Source organism: Osmia lignaria, chromosome 16 (genome assembly GCF_051020975.1).
Source record: "Osmia lignaria lignaria isolate PbOS001 chromosome 16, iyOsmLign1, whole genome shotgun sequence".
NCBI lineage: Eukaryota > Metazoa > Arthropoda > Insecta > Hymenoptera > Megachilidae > Osmia > Osmia lignaria.
The window spans coordinates 8,536,522-8,557,124 of NC_135047.1; the positions used below are offsets into that span (position 1 = coordinate 8,536,522).

At 45.5% G+C, this 20,603-nt stretch overlaps 2 protein-coding genes across 4 annotated transcripts; one reads left to right on the forward strand and one right to left on the reverse strand.

Moving 5' to 3' along the window:
* The first annotated feature begins 102 nt into the window (after positions 1-102).
* Positions 103-18,616, forward strand: LOC117600997 (Regulator of cullins 2). Of its 2 annotated transcripts, XM_034317161.2 has the most exons (3): positions 103-811; positions 13,276-13,505; positions 18,351-18,490. In XM_034317161.2, the coding sequence occupies exons 1-3, from the start codon at positions 658-660 to the stop codon at positions 18,465-18,467; spliced, it is 501 nt and encodes a 166-aa protein (XP_034173052.1). In that variant the 5' UTR covers positions 103-657; the 3' UTR covers positions 18,468-18,490. The 2 variants fall into 2 exon arrangements, with proteins under 2 accessions (XP_034173052.1, XP_034173054.1); XM_034317163.2 differs by lacking the exon at positions 13,276-13,505 and having other exon boundaries at positions 172-811; positions 18,351-18,616.
* Positions 1,164-14,955, reverse strand: Tret1 (trehalose transporter 1). Of its 2 annotated transcripts, XM_034317127.2 has the most exons (7): positions 13,619-14,955; positions 7,617-8,090; positions 4,857-4,982; positions 3,879-4,002; positions 3,637-3,810; positions 3,027-3,406; positions 1,164-2,949 (listed from the first exon to the last, which is right to left on the reverse strand). In XM_034317127.2, exons 1-7 carry the CDS (start codon positions 13,691-13,693, stop codon positions 2,368-2,370), a joined length of 1,935 nt encoding a protein of 644 aa, XP_034173018.2. In that variant the 5' UTR covers positions 13,694-14,955; the 3' UTR covers positions 1,164-2,367. The 2 variants fall into 2 exon arrangements, with proteins under 2 accessions (XP_034173018.2, XP_034173019.2); XM_034317128.2 differs by lacking the exons at positions 7,617-8,090; positions 13,619-14,955 and adding an exon at positions 5,230-7,230.
* Positions 18,617-20,603: the final 1,987 nt, after the last annotated feature.

Genomic DNA, 20,603 nt, shown 5'->3' on the forward strand with positions numbered 1-20,603 from the left:
TCGTTCTGCGCATGATTGTCTCGCGCATGCTCTGTCTGCGCAAGCGCGTAGTGGCGTCGCGCAGCATACCCGTTGCTCTTGTATTCAGTATACCCGTCGCCCTTCGAAGACAGCACGCGTCTCCTCGATTCTCTTTTTCTGTTCACCGTGTATATGAGTACAAAGTTCGAAATTAGTATAGAGGGCCTCTCTGAGCTGCGCGAAACAAGTACGTTCTCTTGTTGAACGAATAACACAAGGTTGGCCAACACAGAGGCAACTCGCGTCACTTTCCAAGTGGAAACACTCGATTCGCTCGCCAGATGTCACGACGCGTTCGTCTTTTTTACCGCGAACCGAACAAAAGTTTATTATCCGCGGTTGCTTCGAATCATTCGTAACTCTTATCTACAGATTCAGTGCGATCTACGTTATTGAAAAGTTTCAGTGAAAAAAAGATCGGCGTCGCTTGCATCCGATTCTGCGTCTACTCGATTTTGAAATCGATCGGGTCGTTGATACCGTGAAGTGCGGACAATAAAAGTCGAATAAACCCGGCTTGTGCGTGTGCGATAAAAACGAGAAATTCTGAGAGAGGAGGATTTTCTAGCAGTCACAGACATTTGATTCGTTCGAAAAGTTCGCGTCACTTTGCCATTTCTAACCTAGAAAGACGAAATGGCAGAATCGGAGCAAGACTTTGGAGAGCGTGGTGATAGCGACAATCTAAAAACGGATAAGCTGTTTATTTTGAAGAAATGGAACGCCGTGGCCATGTGGAGCTGGGACGTGGAGTGTGACACTTGCGCGATTTGCCGGGTTCAAGTGATGGGTGAGTAAATTTGTTGCACACAGTTCATAGGTTAGGACGTTTATTATCAACTTGCTTCGTCATCTATTTTATTCGGAGAAGAAAGAAACATTTTTTACTATTCTTCGCGTTATAACAAAGTACGTAGGAAATTTTATCGTGTAAACATTTATATGAGTTCAGATAAATCAAAGTACGGTCGCTTCGTGCGCCCGTAGTTTTTGACGTATATACCAAATTGCGTAGACGCGTGGAGTCGATACAATCGATAGTGGTGGGAGTGGGAGACTCGTTAAAATGCGATTTAAAAAGCGGAACGAGGACTGACGGAACAAGAATGGAGTAGGTAGAAGGAAAGTAAAAAGACATCGTGTCAAACATTATGTTTTAATAACTTACAAATTTACATACAAACTTAACGCGATTAGTACACAACTTCAAAGATATATCCATTGAATTCTCCAGAAATTTGGCAAGCACCTTACGCCCCAGTGGCACACAGTAGAAATGTTTGTCAAATAAGTACGAACGACGCATTTTTCTTTTTACAACAAAGGTAAAAACTTAAATTGTACAGATGAAATGTGAGTAACGCGTCCAAAATGGCGTTTATTCCTCGCGATATCATTTGCCGAGATCGTACGTTAAACCGTACTATTACAGGAATGTTTCGTGACGTTGTTCTTCTTTCGTCGTAGTACAGAGATTCGGAATGGTATCGCGACGACATAAAAAGGTATTTTCTCGTTCGCCCGAGAAGGGTGGTACGCACCCCTGGTATATTCGGTTGCAGATAGAAGGCGACCGAGAAAATCGAAATAAGAGAATGAATAGTGGAAAGGCGTGGCGCGTGGAATCGAGATTCAAATCGACCGTAGCGGTCCCTAGGGGTCTAAATGTTTCGCGTCTCTCTCTCTCTCTCGAAACAGTACTTTCGAGTAAAAAGGCGCGAAATACAAAACAAGGTATCGGGGGCGTGTTTCACGAATTCGCGGCTTGCGCTATTCGTGTATTTCTTCGCTGTGTTCTTCGTCGCGTCATCTCGCTAACCGACAACGATTTCGACGATTAAAAAATAGACGCGTATTATTTTTATCTCTCTGTTTCTCAACTATAACTTACGATTTAATTCGACGATAGATGATGCAACTGTTTGCTAACGCAGATCGATATAACTATGTACAAACTCGATGCCGAGATGGTTCGCGTGCTGGAATTTATTGTCGCGATAGTGAAGAACCATTTGTTCTTTTACCAATGATGAGGTTACTTATCTCGTTCTCGTATCCGCGTATAAGTACGCACACGTATACTAATTAAATAATTTGCACTTGTCGTTTAAACCTACTCGTATACCATTAGTAAAAGTACTAACTTGAGGTAGACCCTGTAAAACTATTGAATAACAAAAATAACAGTTACGCACGATGTTCTAATCAAGATCGTTCTTATGAAATAGTAGGAAGGAACTATACGAATTGTTCGTTTCGTAGCGCGGAACGACGCGATGTGGCCGAGATTTCCTAGCGAACGAACGAATTGATTGATTGGCTAGCTATTCGAAATTATAAGATTCGTTAACAGCCCATCGGCGTAGGCTTTATGTTCGCGATCGCGCTCATTCTTCTCACCGGACCGGTGAATCTCTTTTCAATCTCTTCGAGAGATCTGCCGCGCGTTTCCGGCACGCAGATGATCACGAAAACGAAGCCGATCAGGACGATCGTGCCGAACAGCCAGAACGCACCGTGCGCCCCGATCTCCGACACTAGATCCTCGTACGTTTTCGTCACGACGAACGTGCACGACCAGTTGAAGGCAGTCGCGACACTGGCAGCGGAACCGCGGATCTTAACCGGCAGAATCTCGCCCATCATTAGCCACGGGATCGGGCCGAATCCCAAGGAGAATCCGATCACGTAAATGATCAGACTCGCTAACGGTATCCAACCGAACGTCGACATGTCCGAGCCGTTCTCTTTCATGTAGAAGAACGTACCGAACGTGAATAACGTGATACACATCGATACAGCGCTTATGTAGAGCAACATCTTTCTGCCAAGTTTGTCTATCACGGATGCAGCGGCGAACGTCGAGATGAAGTTCACCACTCCCACGATGATGGTGGATATGTTCGAATCGATGCTGCTTCCGGCGTCCTGGAGAAAAAGCAATTCCACAGTTAGGCATTTCGTGTCTGAATTAGAACGCGGCCGTGCGTGTTCAGCATGCGTACCTTAAAGATTTGTACGGTATAGAATATGACCGCGTTAATTCCTGATAGTTGTTGGAAAAACATCAGACCGAGGGAAATGAGGAGCGGCTTCAGGTGGTTCTTCTTGAAGAGTTCCATGAACGCACCCTGCGATACGTTTCGTTCGCTGTCAACGTGTAACTTCTCGACGGCCGTTAGTTCGTCGGTAATGTCGGTTCCCTGGCCCCGCAGCCACTGCAGCGATTTTCTCGCCCTTTTCGTTTTACCTTTGGAAATGTACCACCTCGGGGTCTCGGGGATCGTGAACATCAGAATCATGAACGGTATTGGCAGGCTAGCGCCCACCAACGCGAGATTCCTCCAATCCAGATACATCCCGGCCACGAAGCAGATCAAGATTCCTGAAAAGGCAAACGTTTTAATTACCGATGCCACGTAAGAAACCCTAATTATCGAAAATTGCAATAGAATATCTGCTACCTTATATTGTTCGTAATGCGACAAAGTTGTTTAAAGTAATCATTTTCTACTGTCTACTGTTAATTACTTACATAAATATATGTAAATTACCGATTACCGTTGACCTTCACCGCATTCACTGTATTTAAAATGAAAATTACAAGGTTCTTACCGGTGTTACCAAAGGCGGTTGGAAGTAATCCAAGGGTTCCTCGAACCTCCGGCTGTATCGTCTCGCCTAGGTAGACCGGTAACGAAAGGGACGCGATACCGACGCAGAACCCGCAAAGGGCTCGACCAACTAGAATCATCGCGACATTGGTGGCCAACGCGATCAATAGCCAGGCTGTAATAAATAAATCGTTAGTCCGTATCCTTCGAATCTTCGATACCAAAGTTCGATCGTAAACCTACCTGTGATAAAGGGCACCGCTGTGCCCACAATCGTATTCCTTCTGCCCAGATATTCGATGCACGGACCGCCAAAGATGCCTCCGAAAAGCGCGCTCAAAGGCATGATCGATCCGATCCACATACCCTGTAACGAGAACGATACTTATTGTTAGAAAAATCTCGTACGCGTTTGCGATCAAGGTTAGAGGATCGCGGTCGCGGATTGATCGTCCTTCGAATATAAACAAGCACGAAAACGAAAGGAAATGCTGAGAAAGGAAGGAAATCGTTAACGAGTCACGTATCACGGTAAGATGGAAGGAGGTGGAGGAGGTAGGGACATTGACGAACGCGGAAGCACCCGCGGTAGAATCGGTAGCTAGATCGCGTTGAATTTATTTCCTACGCGGCGCGGCGCGGCGCGGCGCGGCGACGTCGAAGGTTGCCGTCGACTCGATCGAGAGAATCAATCGAGGCTGGACGAGCTACTGGGAATCGATACGCGATGATCGTAATGAAAAAATCGCCGCGGCGTTACCAGAGACTGTACCCTATTGACGCATTCGAGGTTAAACTTTCAATCAACCATTGACCCCTTTCGATATCGATGATTCTCGGCGGCGTATAATATCGATTCGATCGAAGTTCGGCCAGCCAGACGATCCGGAACGAACGGTTTGACCGCCAACATCGAATCTCTTCTGTTTTCTTTATCGGATGCACGTAGACACGTCGTGAAAAAGGAAGCTCGCGTAATCGTGGCATACTTTTGAAAACAAACGTGCGTTGTTTAAGAGCGTGTCTAGCCTTGACTCGTACTCCGGATAAGAAAAAAGAATCCCGGATAACGTTGTTTTATGATTTCGTTCGAATATTCAAGATTACGAAATGTCTCGATCACGTTCGCGAGGCACGTTTGTTTGAAAACATTCCCGCCCCGGATGATCCATTCCGATAGCTTATAATAGATCAATTGTGTTTAGTGTTTTCTTCACTTACAGTTTCCTTAGTAACCTCGAACGAGGTCGTAGCATTGTTCTGCATCGAAACTAGACCCGGCGAGGTGTAGGAACTCGCGTAACCGACCACCATCGAGCCCAGCGATACTGATAAGGCTGCCAGTACCTGAAAATAGATCGAATGAAATTTTTAAAGAAATTCATCGAGTTACGATTCATCCCCGTAGTTGATCGATATCGAAACAGAGAAAACTTGATATGTTTACGTTAAGCGCGACAGATCGATATTCGATAGGAAAGGTCGATCGGTGGTTAGACAAACGCAAAACGCGTGCGCGATCGAGCGTTAGATCGGGAATAAAATCGAGTAGACGTAGATTAATAATGAAATTACACAACGTTGCTGTCGATACCTGAGTGAAGGTGCATTTAGCGACTGGCGCGTTGCCCGGTAATTCGATGTTCACATGGGTATCTGCTCGCATAAGAATCTTCATGGTTACGATAGTTACGATAGAGAGGAAACGAGACAGGGGTGAGAAGACGAACGAAGAAAGAAACTGATCGTTGATGAAAAATCGGCGAGTTTTCGACGATCAATTCGCGTCGCGACGAAGCGACACCGTGACTCGTAGCAATACTCGTAGACGACGAATCGAGCAGAGGCTACGAGGAACGTTTCTACGATCGTTGCGCGATCGTTTCGTCTAGGCGTTAGAACCGCTCGACACGCGAAACGAGCGAAACGTTCGAGCATGCGCCAATCGACGATCGACGTCGATTTAGAAGTTTGAGTCGGAACGAAATCGATCGCGTTACTGGCGATACGTTAACTATCGACGCGTACGCGATCCTAGATCGAGCCCCTCTCGATCGCGACTGTCTTTCGCCTCGTCCTCGTTGCCGCTGACGTCGCCGTCGTTGTTGTCGTCGTCGTCGTCGTCGTCGTCGTCGTCGTCGTCGTCGTCGTCGTCGTCGTTTCACTGATGATCCGTTTTAGCCGTTTTCGTCGCCGCTGTTGTCGACGTTCCCGTATTATATTGACACGGTATTGGCACTCGGTAAACCGACGGGTGGTTCCCTGTTTATATAGGGGAACGATGCTGGGGGGCCGCGACTATCCCTTCTCTCTTGATCGAGAGGATCCGTTGTCCGCGAATCGGATGATTATACGTACGCGTGCGTGTGCTCGCGCGCTGCGACATTTCGCGTATACGCGTGAGCGTGTAACTCGTGCCATTCCTTCGTGCCTTATGGCACGTGGGATCTCTTTCAATTTCGAGGGACTAGCGAGACAAAACGAAAGAGAGACAGCCTGTAGCATGACCCGAAATTAACAAACGAGATCAAGAACCCGTTTTCTTACGCCTTTAGTCGTAAGACAACGAGTTTTAGTTTCCCTCGCGAAACAATATGGAATTCATCCAGTTTAGTTGAAACGCGCGCCCGTCGAGATCTCGCGGAAGGATCAAGATAACCGTCGCGAGCCTCCGATCTCTCATTCGCGACCTTCTTTCGCGTTGCGTAATCCTCTTTGTCGAAGAGCTTTGCTCTTCTTTTCCTTTTCCGCGATCGAACGAACAGTCCTCGTTTCCTCTTTTCAATCGCTTCGGGTTCGATTCGCTTCAATTCGGTTCGATTCCAGTTCGATTCCGAAACAGGGTGCGCGTAAGTTTAGCGAATTCGCTGCATTATTGTATTTCCGGGGTCGCGAATCATTGCCGTCAGATAGTTTAACGCGGTTCGGGAGCATCGCCGGGATACGTCAGCCACGTACTCACGTACATGAGAAGAAATTAACCTGCTAATTATTGTCAGAAACGCGCAAGGCCACCGTAGTTGGGTACAAAAGTGCATGCACGCGTGCGATGTCGTCTTTTGTTTCCCGTAATTGCTCGTCTTTCGACGGTCTAAGATCAACTTGCAAGAAAATTATGCGCACACCCGCACACCTTCCTTCCTCTTCGATCTCTTCCTTCCTTCCGTTCGTTCCCATTTACGTCGATTACGTATTTATTCGATTGGAAATCGGTAATGCGGCACGAGTAAACAGTCAACGTGATTGGAATAATAGACCCTCTGTTGAAACGATAAGAAGAGGAAGGAAGACGTTTGGTATTTTGTAATTTCGCGAGATAAAAACGACGAGTCGCGTGGCAGAGCTTTCATAATAACGAGCGTGCATATCGCACCACGTTTGTAACGTTTATTATCGTACAATCGTTTGCGCAATATTAAATGCAACTATACGCAAGGTGGATGTCGTAAACGCGAAGATCACGATGCCCTCTCGAGTTTAGATCGATCGAGTAGGACGGAAAAAAGTACGCTTGACATTCGATTCGCGGTCGTTCGCGCGATCAACAGATTCGTTTCCTCTCGAAAAGCTCAATCGCGATCGCGATCGCCGTGTTTGGCCCCGTTGCGACCACAACCCGCTTTATCGTCCGCGATATCGACTCGTCTTTCGATCCTACACGTCGAGGAGAATCGTAAAATGGTTCAAGGATGCTTCGCCGTACTCTATCCTTGAGCTCTGTACGCGAGTAGAAACCGCGAGATCTTCGCCATTTTCTCGCGGCAGTTTAATTCGTCGCCTCGACGGTACTCGAAAGTTCCACGCACACGCGAAAAGAATTTTACCGACGCTCGTTCCGTTACCGGTTTCTCGATAATCATCTTTCGAGTCTCTTCTTACGCAAGTGCGATTTCTGGATCGCCACTTATTCGCTAGCAGTATCCGTATATAAGAAAAGAATGTTAGCGTTCCGAAGAGAAAGAAGATAAGAGAATTAATTACCTGACTGGTAAAACGCATGAGCGAAGGTTTAGACTCCTTTGGTCCTTGCATGGTTCCATGAAGTTTTCCGGAACCCACCGCCGATTCCTTCATTTTGATATCCTGCGAATTCATTTTCCGTTTGTTCCCCACTATCCCCGCGTACGGGGATTCCGAGTTGAGCAACGGATCGAGCTGTTTGTAGTCGTGATCGTGATCTTTGTCTAGGGGGTTGTATATGTGGGACCCGTTCAGGGCCTTCTGATGGTTATTCCTCAGGTTTTGTTCATAATAGTGATTTGTGGTGAGGGTGGTCCCGTTGCCAGCAGAGAGCACCTTCTTCTCCGCGATCAGGGCGGTCTGGCTGTTGAACGGGCTGACGTTTGTCACGAGGGTCGCGTTTGACGCGCAGTCTAGGTTGATGACCGAATTGGTGGTGGTCGATCTCGCCACCGATGGCACCCTCGTGTAGTATTTCGGAAGGATGCTTCGCTCCTGAAAGCAGAAAATCAAAACGCGTGAACGTTTCGAGATAGCAATTTCGATGGTAATTGTAATCGAAAGCCGTGCGTTCCGCGAACGAGAAAAGATTTCGCTAAACGGGGAACATTCTTAATACCTTAATCCACTAACGATCAAACTTACGCGGTCCTCGATCGATCGTCCGCTTCTTGGCCGTGCGACCGTACAATCCGCTCCAGCACGCAACTATTTCACAGAAATTCAACTAATTTTTCTTTGCTTTTCGAACACTTCACGGAGACACAATTGACGAAAACTGTCACCGAAGAAAGCGCACGGTACACGGTCTTGAAAACGAACGAACGATCGAACAACGTTGCGGAACGCCCGAAAACAGCGTCCGTGATGGAACTGTGAAGAGTTTCGAAGGGATGAAAGTTCGATGTTGGAGTATTTATACTAGTTTCGTTTATCGATAATGGTGTTATGAGAAACAACACCGAACGAAAGAAAGAGAAGAATAAACATAGCGATTATCGTAACGAGCCAATGATGAAAAGCGAGGGACGAGAAGGCAGCGTGATTCTTAGTCGCTGATCAGATGACTTTTACCCCTGGTTATCTATAACCCATGTTGAACTTCATGACTAAACCGTGAGTTCTTTTACTTTTTGCGAACGATGCGCTCGTGGCATCGAGCAGGGTTACATACATACGCGTAATTAGACAGAAGGGCCTGGTACTTCGATATGGACGATTCATTGATTTCCAAATTTCCCGATTCACGTGTACGCTCTTCTGCACTCGTCCGACGCTTTAACGTTAATGATTCTTCTTCCCTTTCTTTACCCCTCTCTATCTATCTTTTGTCTATTCATCGATTTCCGTTGAAAATCGAAAACTATAGCACGGGTTCTCGCGTCAGCTAGCCTAGATTTGCAAATAATCGTTTTTCTATCCTACTGACGAATAATCGCGATTGTTTCTATGCAAACGCGTCACCCATCAAATCTTTCTTTCGCATACGCGTGCCACGTTCCAAATTTTCCATTTTCAACGGCTACTCGATTCTCGCGAATACGTCTAGTCTTTAATGGACCGCGAACCCTTTTCGATTCACGAACTAAAACGCTAGTTTCGTGATTGTTCGTACCATCGTTCATTTTGCATCATTTCGTATGCGATCAATTCGTATATCCACTTTCTTCCCTGCTTTCGTTGGCCAACGAAAGTTCTCGCCTCCGCGTAGTAACTCGGGGGCCATTTTCGCAGCAAATTAGATGTCACGATTACTGCTATTGTCTAGCTTTCGTCATCGTCCGCAGCCTGTTTGCATTTCGGGGTCAACCGTTTCGTTGTTTACGCGTGCTATCGTTTTCTCCTTTGGACGCTACCGATAACGCCCGTTTTCCCTCGGTATCCGATCGTCCTCGATACTTCGCCGCAGTTTCTCGGTAGCGAGGTCGTCGCTTGCTCTCCAACGCGTCCTCGTTCCTTCTCTCCTCTAAGAAGAACAAGAATGTGAAAGATTTTTTTGTCTTTCGCATATCGGTTTCCCGCGCAACGCGTCTATCTCGTTCCGTTGGCGATCAGCGGGAACGAGCAGTCGCCTCGAGGATACCGCGTGCGCCGCACGCTCTGCTCCCGAGCTCGCCGGGTGCAGGTCGCAAGGGGCCGTCCTCGTTGCCAGTGATCCGTGGCGGTATCTGTCGGGAGCATCCTGTACCGAGTTGCGATAAAGAAGCAAGTTCGACGTCGGTTTTCTATCGCTTACACGAGCCGCGCGATTCCCTTATCGTTCGAGATAATTTATCCCGTGAAAATACGTAAGTATATCTTCGTCGATATTTCAGCGTCTTCTCGGACGATTCTTGAAACCGCGACAATCTCATTTCCCAAGCCGTTACTATACCGCACGGACATCGCGTGACGCGGTAAACTATTGAAAATTCAACGAAATTATGTAAGCCCTCTCGCTTCGAACGTACTCGAAATTAGATTTGCCATTACGTTTCCAGAACGCGCGCTCACCATGTGGATATTTTTAACCCTAAGTTCGCGTAGTCCCATCCATTCGACGAATACTATTTTCGTTTCTCTCGATCTTTCTTGAAAAAACAAACAAAAAAAATAACGCGGTTCCCTTTCCATTTCGAATAGAACGGTAAACGCAAGGTCCATTGTCTGTTTGCCTTTCTTCGACGATTATGTTTGTCGAAAAATGAGCGAGGATGATAGGGTCCATCGACACCCGGCAAGGAATCAAATAGTGTACATAGAAAGCTGTGAGAAAGAGAAACGAGTAAATGCAATTGAAAAGCAATCGTTCTTGTTGTCTTTGAAATATCTCGTAAATTTAACAGAGAATTGCGTCAGGCGTATTTACCGTGAAACGTACAAAACAAATCCATGATCGCAGCGTGGCATGCAAGAAGCGATGCATTCGATTAAATCGCTTTTTCAACATTGTAATGCGCGCGCGGGATCTCTGCTCTATATTCTAGCATTTTCTTCCGTCTTTCGAAAGCAGACTTTGTTGATTTTAGTTTTAGCCGCGTTTTATTCGATTCGAGGAAGAACGATACTCCGGATCGGTACCGAGCGAAAATTTCATACGCGTAAGTAAATACGTCACTCAGTTTTATCTGACCGATCTTAGCCTGACCGTGAATTCGTCGCTTGTGTACGCCTGACGTTAAGCGGTGCGCTTTAGCGTTACCTGCAAGTGCATCGCGTGCGTGTGCGCGCAAAAGTGCAGCCGCTGCATTTAACCGGTGCACCGCCGGTCTCTACTTTCTTGCCGCTAAAGATAATCTATCGTTACGCGTATAAAGTTTTCTTGGCGCGAACTTTGCCTCGATGGCATTGAAGTAAAAAAAAAAAAAAAAAGAGTTGAATGTTTCTGAAAAATACTATCGAACGAAGGTCACCGCGCGCGAGTTCGTTTAGTTTATTAAATAAAAAGAGGAAGCAGACAGAGAAGGAGAGACGAAGAGAAAGAAAGCCACGATCAGGGACATTGATCATCAAGGATATTATTGGGTGCTATGCGTGCGTGCGTGCGTGCGGGCTATTGTACGTACAAAGGATAGAAAGAAGCGATACGTCGCGCTAAGGAAATCCTTCTCGGACTTTTTTTCCCCGAATATAGACGCGTATTCCATGTTTTCTCGATTCTCGACACTTTCCCTCGCCGACTCGATTCGGAGAAGATCTTTAAACGCGCGTCAGCCGGCTTGGATCTCCTCGACGCGACGAATCTTCGATCAGCTTCGTCCGTTCGGGAAAGAGCAGCCATTCAGAAGCGAAAAGCGTTACACGTTTTTTTCTACGCACGTTTCGAGGCAAAATTTGCGGTAGACATAGAGCAATAGTGACGTACCAGCGGCGTAGACACTCGTTGCTGACGAAGCATTTTAGCGCTGCGTCCGTGACAATTAACGTAGAAATAAGTCGACTGCAATGCCCATATCTTGCTGGCCGAAATATATATTATGCTAGGAAAAGCGACAATAGCGGGGAGTACTAGATAGAGTCGGTAATCTTCGATATCTAGACCTGTCATTATTCACGATATACGACTCTTTCATCAGCTGTTATCAACGCATTTTAATCCACCTCGGCGTCTTACCTATTTCTTTCCCTATTTTCTTCCCCGTTTTCTCGAGAACACCACGAGAACGCTCGCATCCGTTACCGATCGATACCGATCGGTCTCTTCCCCTGAATCTAATCGAGCCTCTTTCCTGTCTCGTTGTCCATCTCGTGCGAACATTTCTTTTATTTTTCACCGCAATATCGCGTTTATTAAATAGAGCGTATAACGCGTTACGACAATAAAATGAGAATCGCTTTCTCGAAACAATTTATAACGCGTTGTTTTCTGCATCGACTTGTTAGACAGCATCTTTGAAGAGAGTTCATAGAATCGTTGTCGCTAATACAGAGACGGGCGGCTCGACAGTTTCTCGAAATAGTAAATGCGCCCAAAGTTATTTAACCGGGTCGCGTTTTGCTATTTGGCACGTATGTACGTGTAAAGTGCACAGTATGCGCTCCTCCGTTCCACCGTCGGAAAGTTTTATCAAGATTACGAAAATATATGTACACACGATGAAAAAACAAATGAGAAACATCTGACAGAGTTATTGCGAACGAGTGTGAATGGTATGGAAGAAGCAGGTCCGAAAACACTTAGAAACTAATGATGACGATTAAAAAATAGCATTTATTGAAAAACTTTTCTTTGCATTACAACATTTTTTACCATGTTTCGGTACACGTCGGTCGACGTTTCCGGTGGACAAGTCCTACAAGACAATCCAAACTTCGATATTATTCATATTCTTACGTTTCGTTCGATTCGTATGCGATAAGTAAAAATAATGGCGATATCGAACGCGATATCGAACGGTTTTCGAACAGAAAGAAAAAAAAAAAAAAAGCCACGAGTAAAATAAAGAAGGAATAAACCGTGTGTTTCACTAATTCGTTTGTTTTACTATGCAATGAATTGGTCGCGCGTTGTTTTACCCTGGCGATCGATAATTTCCGGACGAGGGAAGTCCGCATCCAAAGACACGAACGCTTCAATTGAAACGCGAAAACGTCGCGTTCGAGATATAAATTATTTACGATATATCGATACCGCGAACGTTCGCGAATATCGCGGGCCGTTTCGCGCTCGTTTCAACTCGAGACGCCCGGTAACCTCCGCCGACATCGATGCCACGCGGCGGTCGTCGATCTTAAATATAGACTCAAGAAATTTCATTAGGAAAAAATAAACAAACATCGACGGATAAAAAGCATAAACGCAATCTATGGAGGATAATAGTATTCCAGGAGTATATCGAGTTAGAGAGCGGAGATGAAATGATTTAGTAGCGGGGTGTGCAGGGTGTAGGAATAAAGATAGCAACGAAGCAAAGAGGAAACGAGACGAAAGAGCGAGAGAGATCGGAAGGATGATAAATTCCACGCGTGTATACGATAAAATTAGATGAAAGGAGCGAGCGGGAAGAAACTCTTGAGGAGAAAAAGTAAGGGAAAATAAAAATGAAAGCGCAAGAAAAAGGTAATTCGATTGTCATTCTTGTCAATTACAGCAGAGGCAAAAAGAATGCAAAAATGTTGAGCAACAGTATACATAATTATGTAGCAAAGATAAGGTCGAGTGGAAGAGATAATAAACATTGACAATTCGAAATTGTAACAGGCACGCATGACGATTCCGACGACAATAATGACAGTGGTACCGGCATGTCGATATCGGTACCGGTACCGCTGGTATCTGCAACACCAACGTCAGCGACAGCGCCGATGAGCACGTATAGTGGAACTTTCCAGAAGCTCGAGAGGGGAGGAAAGAGCGAGGCGGTGAGAGTACGAAATCATGGAAATACACGTGCGAGGAAGAGAGATAGAACGCTCTGTAAGAGAAGGAAGGTATGCGAATATGGTTATCATGGTAGGCGAAAACGAGCCGGCGGAGAAACGGCTGGTTCGTTGATTGCGGAGCGTTCGATTGCGCGTTACGTGAGAGATAGCGTGGGTCTTACCTTCGTTTTCGAAAATGGCACTAGGCACAGAGGCCATGGCTGCATCATCTGTCTTCTGTCTCTGGAATTGGACATTTTGCCGGCGCACCCCGAACCTTGCTGTCCTGTCAGCTGTTGTTTCGTCACTTGGGTCGTGACGGTAAACCGTGTCGTATCGAATCGAATCGAATCGAATTTCCCTGCCACCGGACTTTCTTCTATCAGTTCTTTTCGATTTCTCGTGAATCGTATAAAAAGATACTCGTGCAGTTTATCGTGTGTGTCGTATCAGCGATCCGGTCGTTCGAGAAGTAACCAAATCGTTACCTCGATGCGTACGACTTTTGATATCGATCGAAACGTGCCACTCGGCCTGTTTTTTTTTTTTTTTGCTCTTTTTTTTCTCGAGTACCCTCAATGTGCGCGCGCGACTTTTTCTTTCTTCTCCACCTTTCTCCTTTTTTTCGGTGAATACACAACTACCCTCTCGTGTGACTTCAGAGAGAACGGTCAAAGGCTAAATGCAGCGTTGAACGATCCGTTGTTTCTTAGCCTGCTCGAATCCACCACCACTGCTAAGTTGTACCAGCGACGCCACTGCTACCCTACTATTCGTGCAGTGTTTCCTTACTCGCTCGCACTCTTGTTCTCTTATTCCCTTATTTCTTCGTTTTCCTTCGCGCTACATCTATCGCACCTGCGATTCGCGCCTCCACGAACTCGATGGGAACGGCTATTTTCAGTCTCGTCCCGTTGCTCTTTTCGACCAGACTTATTTTCACAATGTTTAACACGACTACTATCTTTAAAACGGTTCTCCGTATTTTCCTGTGGCTAGTTGTCGACTGGTCCAGTTGTGTTGATCGTCGGTATACGGTGTTGCTTCCTTTTGAAACCACGTGACCGGTGTGTTTCTCTTCAGCCGGCTAACCACGTTTTCCTTCTTTTTCTTTGATAATGGAAACGTGATGTGTGTAAAGCTTAGACCGTTTGAAATGTAAGTAAAATGCACTTTTACGTATGTTTGGAACTTTGCTATAATCACATCGGGGGGGTTTGTCTCTTTTATATAGAGTGCGGTTGTAAGCGCCGCTTCCTCCTCCTGGGGCGCGCACCTCTGGTGGGGGATGGACGCCCTTGCCCCTTCACGCCTCTCGTCCACCACAGACCCGTTTCACCTCGTCTCACCGCGCCCCACCTCCAACAACCCTTGCCGTTTAGTTGTCTCGTCTCCTTCGGTTGCGTCGAGTTGCGTCGAGCGATCTCGTGCCACGTCTCACCGCACTTTGCTACGTTCGTCTTTCCCTCCTTTCCCGCCTTACCCCGTTCACGGAGGCGAGCCTCCCGAAGCCGCGTCGCAACGCCACGCGTCGCTCTGCGGCTTCTTACGCAAATTCATCAGATTCGAAATGCGAAAGAACGTTTATATTCTGTGTTTCCCGATCTTACGATTCATCGATTCTAATCGAACTGGCGCCTATCGTTTATCATTTATCATTTATCTTTTCCCTGTATCGCCTGGAACGATTCGTGGAAACGCGCGTATCTTTCGCTGTTACGAATGCAGCGTCACCGACGGATGAAACATCAGAATCTGTCGGGTTCGTAGATCCGGTGACGATCGATAGGAAATGAAATCGGAATTTCGCGTTTCACCAGCGACTCGACCGCGACGCGAATATCCTCTGGGCTTTTCGCGGAAGGTTCCAGTCGTTCGACCTCGTTCGCTCGAGACCACCGTATACAGTCGCCCTCGATCCTGCCCGCGTGCACGTACGCCTATCTCGCATCTCTGCCGCTATCTTTATTTCCTATACCTTTCTTTCCCGGTAACTACAATCGAACTAAACGGTTCCTACTCCTTTTACGTTGCCACGATTCCCGTATTTAATATAGAATATTTTTCCCGCGATACACAGTCAGCGCCTCTAGCCGCGACCGTACGATCTTTGTCGTTAATCAAACGATCGGCATTCTTACTCGGTCGTAGATAATTCGTAATCGGGGACGGAGGTAATAGAAGTACTCGTATAAGTAAAAAAATATTGAAAAAAAAAAACACACGGTAACCAGTTTTGTTTGCGTCAGCTGTGTTTTCATTACTTTCAACGAGGTTTTTTCTCTTCTTGTTTTTATTCGATGCAAATTATTTTCCTTAATGCGCACCATCGTTTACACGGAATACACGCGACAGCGTTTTAATTAACGAGAACGATGAATTTCGGAGCATCGGGACAGCCGATCAAAGGTCTCGAAAATTTCGTTTAGTTTGTCCGTGTTCGCACGTGACGAACTCAACGTCACGCCTCGCCGACCCCGAACGTACCCTTCTCTTCGCTCACGAATTACCGCGTCGCCTGGTCCAACCTGGAAACCAACTAAAGTTCTCTAGAAAACGTCGATACAGAGGAATATTGCGTCGTACAAAGCTCGTTCGTGTTCACTGCGTCGCGCCGCGGCGTCGCTCTTGAACTTCGCGTTGGCGCGCATCACGCTTTACAAGTAAGACCTAAATGCAATCGCAAATTTTCCAATACGATACAGCCAACCTTGGGAACATCGTTAAATGCGTTTTTCTTTGCCTCGCATCTTTAATCGCCTTGGTTAACGACTGGTAACGCATCGTACATAATGTAATCCACGTAAGCGAATATTTGTAAATACGTAACCGATGATTGTTGCAGCGATCCGACTCACCGTGATCGCGATACGTGCCGCGGTCGATCGTGGAAAAGAATCATTCCAGTTGAAGATACATGTTTAAAAAGTACAGCGTTCGATAGGACGATTAACGGAACGCTCCCGCTAATAGATCGATCGCTTTCTCTCTTCCCAGTTTCTTCGGTGGTCAGAGTTCCTCGGCAATTGTCGCGTATTGTTACATCACGGAACACGGTCAACTCGTTGATCGATAGGGGTCAATCGATGAAGCGAATCGTTGGTATCGAATCGAAGGAAAAATACCTGGTAGCTTCGATCGTGGAATCGTCGCGCCGCTTGGGAGTTCCGTATACAAAGGAAAGGAAAGGAACGAAGGAAAACGCTTCGAATGGATGAATGAAAATTCGATGGAAACGTTCTTATTAGCAAAAAAAAGAAAAGAGCCCGTCGCGTCGGGAGAAAACGGTCCAGCAATTTTCTACTCGGCGACGGCTGCTGCTCTTTTATACGGGCGCGTTTTAAATCGTGTTAAATGTAAATGCGTGACAGGAGGCGATCACGAGCAATTTAATAACGCGCGAAACACATTGTCAGCGATGATGCAGCGCGCAAGCCGGTTAAACTATATTGTCGCCAGCAGAAGCTGTTTTCTCTCGAACTGATTCCCGTTCGATCAAATCCCACCGTTAAATAATCGATCTTATTTCTTATTACGAACAGTTTCGATAACCATCGTTGGTCAACGAATTAATCGAACGGTTCGCAATAAATCGCAAGCTTTTCGATCGCTCTCTGTTCATCCTGGACAAAGTGGAATCGTAGAATGGAGCCGAGCCGAGTCGAGGCGAGATATCGACGGGGTCGCGTTCTTCGAACGTTCGAGAAAGCTCTTTCGAGAGTCGAAATGATCGATGCACAAACTATACGTATGTACATGTAGAGGCGCATCCCGATAACTATCGCAATCTCATCACCGTTAACGCGATACTCGGTTTTCCGTGTCTAAAACCGGTGTACGATAAATTATTTTCTCGAATCCCATCCAGTCGCAATTACTCGTCCGAGTACTAGCATCTATTTCTAATTCCGTTTCGTCGATAAATTACTATCCCAGAAAAGTTACCGTCCTTTTCGAACGATTGCTCGCGATTTAGATACCAGCTGGTCTCAAAATGGATCGATCTGTTTCACGATGAATAAAGGAAACGCGCGTGTATTGTATTTGGTCAAGTCTAGTCGTACCAGTCATTCTCGTCCTGAGAATGAAGAGAATAAGAATGGAAACCGAAGGAAAGGAAGGCTCTAGAACAACGAATGTCGCGGTGGTATTCGACTTACGATCGCGTGTACTACATAGTAAGGGAAGTTGCCAAAATCGTACCACATTCAAATTTCGCTTAGTGTTGAATCACGGCTCCAGCTAGCAACATCTTTTATAAGCTAATGTATCAAAATCAGTGTACTGTAGCTGTCCTAGATATTTTTTTTAGGTTTTTAATTATAATGCACAGGTCGGCAAAATTGTACCTTTGTATCACTCGTTTTCAAAATGCAGACATACCAGAGCTTCATATTATGCGTATACACTATTTCGCGTGGTGTTATCTTGTTGATCAGAGTTAATTGGCTGAATGCCCAGTTGGTTCGCGTAGGACTCGGGGGCACGGCTGACACGTTTGCCCGGATCCCCCGGTGCGGGTCAACGAGACAACCCTCGAGAACCATCGGTCGGGAATTAATCGGTCAACCGTTTCGTTTCATCGGAACCATCCTACTACCAGAATCGATCGTATCATCTTTACGACGATGATCCATAATTTCCACTACGATCGATTCAAATCTTCCTGCTTCGTTTTTTCTATGCTCGCCATATCGGATCGTTAGGAATTACATCTAACTTAGCCACTTGTGCGTATGTACATACGTTAGATAAGAATCAGTGGAATTTTACCAAGATACGAGTACTTATTGTTAGTACATTAGATACAACCGGCTCTATTCGATTTTATTGAAAATCAAACGATCAGTCATTATGTGTCGCCAGTTGATTTATGTATACTACTGTACTAATCGTTCGCCTTTCAATTTTCAGACGCCTGTCTTCGGTGTCAAGCGGAAAGCAAGAAGGATGACGGCCGACAGGATTGCGTTGTCGTTTGGGGAGAATGCAATCATTCGTTTCACTACTGCTGCATGTCCCTCTGGGTGAAGCAGAACAACCGTTGCCCATTATGCCAGCAGGAGTGGTCCATTCAACGAATGGGAAAATAACCGAAACGTGGAAGTGGAACGTCGTTAACCGGCGTCTCTTCCTTTACGTCTACCAACTTTCTATCTTGATTCTTTTTTTTTTTTTTTCTTTCTTTATCGCTTTCGCAATTTTTTTCTTTTTGATTTATACCCTTTGTTTTATTCGATCGCGACGATAAATGCAACCCGTCGCAAACTCCGCGTTTAAACTTTCTGTTTCGTAAATCATAAAACTTCTTTCTCAATCTATCATAATATAAATAATTTAATCTACCGCAATATATAATTTCATTTTAAGACGCCGTTATCGTGGAGACGTTGATCCTTTTCAGCTGATTATCGATCGCACAATAAAAAACAAATGTTAATCTGACGATGAGGTGCAAAGTGCAAAGTATTTACATACGTAAGCATTGTCACGATCGCGAGATTGCGCGATCTTCGATGGACATCGAACTTTTCTCCCCGGAAGTCATAGATGGCGCATAGTTTTCGATCGATAAGGGAAGAAAATTCGTGTCCACCTACCGTTAGTTTTAGATTACCTTCGCTAAATAGCGTTCGATTACACGTGCATATGTATATTAGTGCTTATAACGATTTACTTGGCTCGTATTTCGAATACGTGCCTCGAAACGATTGCATCACCTGTGTGGAATGCCTGTGAACGACAACGATCAATTCGAAAATCGCATCATTTTTCCGTTACCTTTTACCTCCTTGTTTCTAATTTTCAGACAAAAAGTTTAATTGGCAAATGTGTTTTATCCTCGATCTAGTACGATTCCTATGCGATACTATGCGATATGGTGTAATCGTGATCCGAGCGCTCGAAGGTCGCTCCTTTCTTCTCCTCGTCTCTCTTTCCTCCTTCCTTCGTATCAGCGCCATCTTCCGTCTCTTTTTCTCTCTCGTCTCGTCCTTTCTCGTTTCCCCTCTTCAGCCCCGAACCGTCCCGCCGTTTGATCGTTGCCCGGCTTTACGTGTCGTCATAACAGCGCGGAGGCTCGGCTGCAGCCTCGACCAATCGAACGAGAGAATGGTATAACAACGCCTATATTTATGACCTCGCAGTTGCTACCACCTCTTGTATCTCTTTTTTCCTCTCCTTCTCTACATTCTACATATCTGTCTGCCCTACCACACCGTTTTCCTCTGTCACTCCTGGCTCTGTATATGAAACGCACCTATACACAGAACAGTAACTCCTTTCCCCCTTCGCCGATACCGTCGCTCGTGCTCCTTCCTTCTTTTTCAATCTCACCTATGTCCTGTTCCTCTTGCATGTATGTACGTGTAACTATGGAAATCTTGAACATGACGAAAATATGAATAAACTTTATCAACGTTCGAACTTTTAGCCGGTGGACTAGAATTTTCACATCATATTTATAACTTCTGTGTAATTTCATATTGCCGTTCTTTTTTTAAAACTAACAAATTAACCGGGTACACAGGATGAACTAATTTTGTTTTAGCTAGCATCGAAGTGTTGTTCTGTTAATTTTACGGCTTAGTCGCGTGATCAATGATCAACGAACTGAAACAGGCCGAAATTTTCCATTACCGATAAAGAGAACGTATCGTTTTAGGGCGTTTCGCTGTTATTAGGCGATGAAAGGTATGCGAAACGGTGGGGGATCGAGTTAAATAAAATCCAATTATTTCATTAAATTTTCGGAGAAGTGATTTTGGTGATTTCAAATGATTGTATCTATGGAGACATGTTTGTATGTGTGTATAGAGCTATCGGAACGAAAACAGTTAGGTATCGATAGGGAATGACGTAACGAGAGGCAAATTTGCTCGTCATGGTTCTCTCGAAAGGCGGACACAAGAAGCGCCGAGGTCAATTCGAGTCGAGCCTCCATGAAACCTCTTTTCATTGGTTCTTTTCCAGTATGTAATAGGCTATATAAGTACAGGCTCATAAAAATATACACTGTAACTTATTTTGTGCTACGTGCCACTTATCCAATTGCAATTTTTCAATCTATCGCTTTCTAATGCAAGTACCGATATAGAAATGCGTTTTTCTTATATGATGCAATCGGAATTTCTTATGATACGATGCGTGAATTCGCCGTATCGCAAA